Raw genomic sequence first — 8,983 nt, forward strand, 5'->3', positions numbered from 1 at the left:
TTAATCAACAGGAAATCATTTAACAAATAGGAGATTGAAAAACTTAAGAAAAGCCAAAAATGAATATCAGTAAATGAATGAAATAGGGATCTAACAACTGATCGACAAAATTATAATGAATGCAAGACTTTACTGCAGGGAAAACAAAGAATTAATGCGATAAAAAAAATTTAAAAGAAGTGAGAAAGAGTGAATCAAAAATCTAATGCGATGAATGAAAACATGATGCAAAACAACTAATGAATGAAAATTTATGAAAATGAAATGTGATGCAGTAACCAACAGATCAAACAGAACAACAAATGAATCAAAGAAAGAGCAGAAAAGCAAACGCTAAACAGAAATTGTGAAAAACGGCAAAACAGGAAATTAAAAATGCAAAACAGGAGTTTAATGAACTATGCAGGATGAAGTGATTATGCGCAACATTGAAGATTGAGGATGACGATGAACAGAATGTGATGCAGAGAAGAAAATGAATGCAATTCACGGTAAATGCTGAAATGAAATTGATGCTGGAATGAAATACAATAATGAAAGAGGGAAAATGCAAACAGATTACAAGATGAACAGATGAGAATGATGAAAACGGAAATAAAAATTAACAAAACAGGAAATCAAATCACGACATGAAAAGAATGAAACAAAATCTGGAAATGAAGAAGCTTAAACAAGAACGATTGAATGATTGAAAAGAAAGAAAACAGAGAAACAAATGCAGAAATCAATAGCCGAGTTACATTTTTTTCTTTTGTTTTTTCTGTAAACAAACTTAAACAAGAAGGATTGAAAAGAAAGAAGAAGAAGAAGATGAAGAAGAACTTACCGTGAAATCAGAGGGATTAGAAGAGAGGTGGCCTCCACCATGTACGCCATTGCCGGACTGAACAATCTCCACCGGATTGAGGAAGAAGAGAAAGAGGGAGAAGGGAAAGACAGGGAAAAGAGGGGGAAAAGAGAGGGAAGGAGAATCCGGAGGTGGAAAAGAGAGGGGAAAGAGAGGGAAAAGAGGGGAAAGGGGAAGGAATTGGCGCAAGAGGGGAGACGGCGGAAATTTTCCTCTTTTGTGAATTTAAAACGAATTCAGTAAGTGGGGTTGTTACACGATTTTTTCATTTTTTTGAAAAACTACCTTCCAAAAATATATATATTTACAAAACAACTCATATTTCCTATGTTTTGAAAATATAACTAACTCTATTTTAATTCTATTGTTTTTAAAAAAAACTAAAAATACTATATTAATGACAAACATTAAAATATAGACTAAATTGCAAAATAAACCTAATTTTCAAGCATTTTCTAATTTTTAATCATTTTAATATATTTACTCGAAACTAGAATAAAATTGGGTTTTAAAAACATTTTCTCATGAAATCATGCATATTTTAATGTAAATTAACCCTAAAATATATGCACGATCAAATACCCCCATACTTATGTTTTGCTAGTCCTCGAGCAAACTAGAAAAATGCAAGAAATCAAACTATCACTAACTTACTTTCATAGGAATCACGGTTGCATTTAGCACATGCAACAAGCCCTTTCAACCCCTGGGTTACCCCAGTGGACGAGTAAGGTCTCGTGAGAGTTTGCAGTGATGCTACCCACAAACATCTCTGACATGTATGCATAATATTATACATCCTCATAAGTAGTAGTAATTAAAGATTTTGTTTTCACAAATATTTCCTGTTATTTCAAAATCAAAACATAATTAGAGTCTTTTATATACCACCACAGAAAAAGAATTTCTTTTCACTTTTTTAAATATCACAATTATTTATGTTTTATTCTTAGAAAATCCAATAGAATCAAGTTATTATTTATTTATCCTCACTTATATGTTTTTCGCACAGGTTTTTCTCAATCACATTTCTAAGCACTAAACTTTTTCTTTTTAAGTTCTTTTCTTTTTCTTTTTCTTTTTCTTTCTTTTTCTTTTTCTTTTTTTTTCCATGTTTTTTCCTTTTGCGCACTTATTCTTCTTTTATAGCTTGTGTGTGGTTTGCTTTTATGCTTTGTGCAATGCTAATATTTTCTATACTTTTTTAATGCATACAAAAAGATATCAACTAAGACATAAAAGTGACTTCATTTACCTTTGCAACGTTAGAGTCAAATACTTCAACTTGTGTCTGTTCTCAGCTACTAAAGATCACGAAGTTTTTCACTCTCATTTTCGAAATAGAATTCAAAAGCTTCATCTTACATCTAAATCCCATCTACTGAGGATTGTGAAATTATCCAAACAACCTAACGCATGCTCTTTTTCACTTTTTGAGCTCATTTTTGTGCTTTTGTTCATTTGCTTAGTTTTTCAAAAATAAAACTGTGCATATTCATATTTGTGATTCAAAATAAACTCTAACATGTATCTATCATCATTTCTTCGAAATTCGCATAAACAACCATAATTTTTAGATCCATGTCAGAAAAAAAATTGTGAGGCTTAAAAATCCTCTAAAAACATTAGATTTGAAATAACATTCATATAATTTCAAACTCTTTCTTTAAAAACCTATTTTTCATAAGAGAGAGAGAGACAGAGCTGGAGAGAATTGGCCCCCCTGTATTGCCTCTTGTTGCTTCCCAAAATGAGAGAGGGTTGGAGAGAGAATAGAATAGGAGAGAAAAGAGAAGGGTTGTCGTATGGTGCTTCCTTATTCCAATCAAGAATAAAAGGAACTTAGGTCTGTTATGAGAGATAGAACTAGGGTTTTTAGGAGCTAATGAAAAGGGGGCCAAAAGTATCCACCGTATGGTGCCCTTTATGGCATCTTGAAAGGAGGGAAAGGAAAAAGGGGAAAGGAAGAAAGGAGGGAAAGAAAGAAGGAAAGAAAGAAAGAGAAGGGAAAGAAGAAGAAGGGAAGAAGAGGAGGAGGAAGGAAAGGAAAAAGGGAAGGAAAAGAAGAGGAAAGGAAAGAAAAAACTGATTTTTTTCATTTTTTTTCTTTTTTTCTTTTTACATGTGGCGCCACCTTGAAGTGGGTCCACATGGTTTTTCAAAAAGGGTTTCAGAGTGGGCCCACACAATTTCTAAAAAAGAAATTGTTGAAATAAAAACCAAAAGCTTCAGTGTGACACCACTCAGAGTGGGTCCCACTTGTGACAAAAGCAAAATGACTTTGTAAAATTCCTCAAAAAACTTTTGACTATTTTTGGCAGTTTTTGAAATAAGCTCAGAATTTGAAGTTTTGTACCCCGTTAAGGAGCAAATCCACTTTAGAATTTGAAAAACTAAGTTTGAAAACAATCTAGACTGTTTTCTCGAGAAAATATTTTCAAATTTAGAAACCTGAGGGTAAAAATGTCAATTTTGGAAACCCAGGGTTTGAAATTTGACTGCTGAAAACTTTAAAATTCAAATCTGGATTAAAATTTTCAAAACTGGAGTTCTAGATCTCGAAAATGAAATGAAATATGATGAAATGTTATAAAATGATTAGAAATGATATGAAATGTCATGCGAAATGCTAACCCTGGACGAAGAATTTTGGATATTAGGCCCCGATTGACAGTTGTACTAGTTCAGAAAGTGATAATTTTGACAAAAATGGGCAAAAGGGTTCAAAAAATGGTTTTTGGGTTCTATCGGGCCAGAGTGACACTAAAAATTGATGTTTTAGCTGATTTAAACTAAAATAAACTGGATTGAGCTGAGTTCTAGGGTTTCAGAACTCAAATGGACTAACAAGACACTGACTCAACTAGACTCCTGGACTGAATTGTCAAGAAATGTTGTCATTTTTAGAGAAATAGCGAGAAATGGTCATTGAAGTGAGGTGAATTACAAACGAAAACTGGGTTTGAGCTGGAACAAAGGTCAGTAATACTAAGATGAACTAAAACTGAAGCTTAAACGCTAGCTCAACTGACTGGACTCAACTCAATTTCAGCTGAAAGAGCTAAAATGGGCTAAAAAGGGATCTTTGACACTTGAAAGTAGTTTTGAACTAAAACTGGAGCACTTGAACTCCTGGTGAGCTCAAGCTAGACTCAAGGGAATATGACAGACTGAGAATGACTGACTCGAAATAATTGGCTTGGATTTGAGTGAGAAATGAGCTCATTTATTAAGAAATGATCCTATTTTGGCAGGAATGGTCAGAAATGAACATGGTATGTTCATCGTGAGCTCAAGTGAGCTAGAAACGACTGACATTCTAAATGTTCTGAGCTTAAGAATGAGCTTAGTTGACTCCGATTGAGTGTGAACTTAAGATGACCTAGGGGTAAAATAGTAATTTTTCTAATAAATGTGGGTAAATGGTAATCTCCTAAGACAAACTCGGGGTTAGACTCCTGTACTGACCTACCAGGGTTGGCATCCACACGAAGGGGAGTGTTTGAGAATGGATGAAGAAAATTTGGGGTGTTTATAGGTCTCCAGCGGCCAACCGCCATGAGTCGCAAGTATCTGTCAATGGTCGTGGTGATGATAGCAGAAAAAGGAAGGAGAGAGAGGGGTGATAAAAATGGGATGAGGGAGTGTTCTCGAAAGCTCGACCATGTTCGCCGGTAGAGTCTGCCAACGCAACCACACCGAAGATACACACAATGGAAGCGTAGGCTCATAACCCAATGTTGGTGAAAAACATAAAGGGAGAGCACTACTTACCGAAAGCAGCCATTGTTGATCCAAAGGAAACTTTGATGGATGTGGGTTGTTGGCGTTCTCCTCAACCAATCAACGCCCTCGATGAGGCCAGGCCTTAAAGTTGAAAGGAGAGCAGGACCCTAAAATGAAAAAGAGAAACCGATATCGCACACTCTCATCAAACATGTGAACTCTAAATAGTGAAGAATGTGGGAGGTTACTATAATTACCATGCCATTCAAAATAGTAATCGAATGATAACCTACCCCACCACAATTGAAACTCTATGTTTTCCTAGATAGACCCGTGTCAAACCGGGTCACAGCAAGTTGGACCCAATCCATAGTCCAACACAGTAGAACTGAAAAAAGAGATAAGCTACTCATGGACCAGATCATGGTCTTGAATTTTATCAAATATGCTTGGGAAGCTGAACATGATGAATGCGTGTTCAGCTCGGCTCGACTCATACATGGTCATTAACCAATAATAAATACATTTGAATATATTTTATGTTAGAGTGAAACGTAGAAAAAATGGTTAAAGTATTTGGCTTTCAAGCAATAAGTTTAGAGTTCAAATCCTATCACCTGCAGTTTAATTTGAACAAAGGCCAAGTACTATTATTTTCACCCTTTAAAATGTATTTTTTTTTATAAATGAGCCAGCTCGGCTTGACTTTGTCACAAGAACAATCCCCAAATGCTCGTCACTTGGACAGATTTGTGTACATCCATATGGGCTCAGATACCCAATCCATCGACAGCCCTCGATAGAGAGGACGGATCAAGTGCAATAGTGTGCTACTTCACCTGACTGCGCTCCATCCCTGGGATACATCCTGTCTTCCGTAAGACCCAACGAAAAATGGTGGGTAGATCAGGTGCAGCGACACACTATAAGTGTGCAGTGTGATCGCATTTGATATGCTGTCCTGGACAGACACAAGTGGCTCACGATGGTGAGCATTGGCATCCTTATCGAACTGGGCATCCAAGGTGAAGAAAGAATCTAGTCCACAACCTCCAAACCGACGGTCCAGATGCAAATGATGACACCAATAATACAGGGAAGCATAGTGTAAAACTTCGAGGGCTGTCGTCATGCTTCGTTTTACAGCGGGGAGGCTCATGGAATTCGAACCTATACCACCCGTAAAGGCCCCTTCAATATTTACAACACTATTTCTTTGTCTATATATTTGACTGCCTGTAGAATTTAACCTGTCATATACGACGAGCTCATCACAGAGTTGGTCAAATACCCAAAACTCTGCACCAGAGACTCCCAAGAAACATCATCTGAAGAAAATGGGGGCAATATTTTCATCCTTCAGACCTCCCTCTGAAGCCGAAGACCCATCAGATGCCGTCCTTGCCATCCATACACCAGCAGATTGGAATGCTCACTTCGACTCCATAAAGGCTACCAATAAGCTGGTAATTTTTGCAGCCTCCCCTTGTTGGTCATCAGCTGGATCTGATAATTTTACCTTCTCATTCATTATTCATGGTGGTCTCTCTCTCACACAGATATTTCTTAACTACCCAACAAGCTGATGTGATTGTGTTGATCTCAAATGAAATCTAAGAAATGGATAGTCGTTTTTCTTGGCGTTCAGTTCATATTTGGTGGATTATTCTTATCTCTCTCGCTCTGTTTATTCGGTTAGCATCTAAGAAATGGGCAGTGGTTGTTTTTTGGCATTTGATTCATGTTTTTGGTGAATGATCTTCTTATTTGGCTGGTTCTCTCTCTATCTTTCCGTAAGCTATTTCTTAGTGACCCAACATGCTGATTGACTCTTTTGACTGATTTCATATAGCATCTAAGAAATGGGCAGTGGTTGTTTTTGAAATTTGGATCATATTGGGTGGATTCTTCTTCTTCCTCCTGTAAAATGTTGGTCGTACGGTCACTTTGGCATGTTTGATGTACTACTATCTTTTTTTTCCCTGTAATTGTTTCTAGCCCAGATGAGTTGATTTCCTTGGCTCTCATCTCATCATCTGTCTTTTCAAATTGTAATGAAGTTTTAGTACCTCATCTCTGATAGATACTTTGTGGATTGAATGTGCACTTTGGATGTAACTAGTGAAAATTTCAGACTAATTTCTGAAAATCTTGATTTTCTTGCAATTTGTGTTTAGCTGGTGGTCGATTTTAGTGCATCCTGGTGTGGACCATGTCGATTCATTGAGCCAGCTATCAAAGAGCTTGCAAAAAGGTTCACCGACGTCTCGTTCGTGAAGATTGATGTGGATGAATTGCAGGCACAAGATGACTCCTTGCCTTTCAGTTTTCTTTTCTCTGTTTCATTCCTCTTTTGCACTAATTTTTGCTACTGATGTGAGTTTACAACTTTGATAATTTGGTTGCTCTCTTTTATTGGAATCAATACAGAATGTTGCTAGGGAGTGGGGGATTGAGGCAATGCCTACTTTCATCCTTATCAAGGCCGGGAAACAAGTTGATAAAGTTGTTGGTGCTAAGAAAGATGACCTAGAGAGGAAGATCCAGAGCCATATGGCTTGACTCGATTAGAGTTCTTTTATCTGATATGGTGGATAGTGTGGAGAATATATGGCTACCATTACTGAGATCATGGTGATACTTGCATGGTTGTGTTAGTGAGATCTTAACAGCCAAGCACTTAAGTTGGCTTTGACTATCAAACTACTGTGTTTGCTGCTTTGCTGTTTTGGAATAGTGTGTACTTGCTTTAGTTTGAAGTTCAAAATGGAATAAAAGTATTTGTAGTTTCAGTTTCTATTGGTGCAAGATTGCTTAATGCATTTATGCTGAAAGTCGCTGCGTAGCCTACAAATTTCTCTAGAAGATCTAGCTGTCCTTTTCTCTTTCGTTGATTTTGATTCCTTTGGTTGCTAATTTAATGATTGTGATGCAATGTACATATGGAGAGGTTGTGATAAGATGACAATGTGGACAGAGACTGAAGTTGCCATTGGTTTTTTTTATGATGATGCACTTTGGAAAAGTTCATTCTTTCTTAGAATTTTGTATTCTTTTTGCTAGTCCATGCACTCGTGCAGAATCTGATTTGTCCAGTGGCCTTTTTATGAAGGATAGTGGACACGGAAGATTTTATTCCCACACAATATTGATGATTTCAAAATACATGAAGAACCATTGTGATGACAGCAGAACACAGCGGAAATCGAAGGGTTGTTTAAAGAATCTGTTAGTTACATGCTGCATATGACATTATCTTCACGTATACTTGCACGAATCTTTTTCTCTTCTTCATTTGTGCATGATCCTTACTGTTTATTAAGGACTTCCATTGAAAACCAGTCTAACTTCATCATTGTTGTGCTTCACAAATAGTCCTTCCAGTAGGCTATGTGCAACAAAATAGAGAATTCATACAGAGGAGTTCAAGTAGTTGGAAGAGAGTATTGCTATGTCACCAAGAGAACATAGAATGGCCCAGTACATCATAATGTCAGTACAAATGTCATAATGTCGGTACAAATGAAATGATTCAGCGTCACGTTTGATGCAGCAACACATAATCCATGAAAGATCATCAAACATCCATGTGTTACATATTGTAATCACTCCAAATTTTTCAGGTCCATTTCGGACACCCTCCTTTCACAGTTGTCGACCCCCTGTAGTACAGTGTAGGAGTTTAACCCCTAGGTCTATCCCAGTTTAGGTATTATTTTACCTCATATTTTTCAAAACGGATGTGAGTTTTCAAAATCTTTTTTAAAAGGTCAGTTGACTTGCGAAAGTAAAATTTTGCATGATAACAAGTTTGGCGATTGTGATGGGACTTGTTTTCAAAGTGATTGAACTTATGCTTTGTCTTGTTTAACTGTCTAAGTTATTATTTTACAATGTTAGGCTTTATTTGTGAACCTAGGAGCCTAGAATCTAACCCAGCTAACATAGTGCATGTAGGCTTAGGTGTGGTTTAGTAGGACTGATTAAGGAGGTTTATTCATGCTCACTTAGACCTAGGTCAAATACAACCCTCCTCAATCTAGGCTTAATGCAAACTCTGTAATGCAAGTGTATGTTCTTTTTATTTAAAGTTGTATCTTAAGTCAAATTGCATTAAAACTCTCTGATTTTGTGCATGCTTGACTCATATTTACAAAACATCTCTTACCTATGTTGTCCCGACCACCACGTTGCTGGGCTTTCTCCCTTAACCATAGTTTGAGACAAAGCCTCACAATTGGGTCACTTATCTGGGTTAATACCCCCCTATCATGTACCGAAAGTCATAGTCCAAAGTATATCAGCAGGCGCTCAAGGATGTCGAAGAGTCATACCCTTATAACCCTGAAGATATTTTATGCCACGTACATTGAGTCTCGACTTAAGTATATAGGCATAACATGATTGGAC

General features: G+C 36.8%; 1 protein-coding gene across 1 annotated transcript; it reads left to right on the plus strand.

Annotated features, from left to right (window-relative positions):
- Positions 1 to 5,788: 5,788 nt before the first annotated feature.
- LOC149827846 (thioredoxin H2-2-like) lies at positions 5,789 to 7,370 on the plus strand. Its single transcript, XM_090019689.1, has 3 exons — positions 5,789 to 6,039; positions 6,751 to 6,873; positions 7,004 to 7,370. The coding sequence occupies exons 1-3, from the start codon at positions 5,911 to 5,913 to the stop codon at positions 7,133 to 7,135; spliced, it is 384 nt and encodes a 127-aa protein (XP_089875815.1). The 5' UTR covers positions 5,789 to 5,910; the 3' UTR covers positions 7,136 to 7,370.
- Positions 7,371 to 8,983: the final 1,613 nt, after the last annotated feature.

This window comes from Nuphar pumila, chromosome 10, assembly GCF_984573655.1.
Source record: "Nuphar pumila chromosome 10, dmNupPumi1.hap1.1, whole genome shotgun sequence".
Classification (NCBI taxonomy): domain Eukaryota; kingdom Viridiplantae; phylum Streptophyta; class Magnoliopsida; order Nymphaeales; family Nymphaeaceae; genus Nuphar; species Nuphar pumila.

What these genes read in the sequence shown, in the direction of transcription:
- LOC149827846 (XM_090019689.1), top strand. Translation starts at nt 5,911, where the DNA reads ATGGGGGCAATATTTTCATCCTTCAGACCTCCCTCTGAAGCCGAAGAC. An exon ending in TAAAGGCTACCAATAAGCTG is followed by an intron (nt 6,040 to 6,750) that starts GTAATTTTTGCA and finishes ATTTGTGTTTAG; the next exon opens with CTGGTGGTCGATTTTAGTGC. An exon ending in TTGATGTGGATGAATTGCAG is followed by an intron (nt 6,874 to 7,003) that starts GCACAAGATGAC and finishes GAATCAATACAG; the next exon opens with AATGTTGCTAGGGAGTGGGG.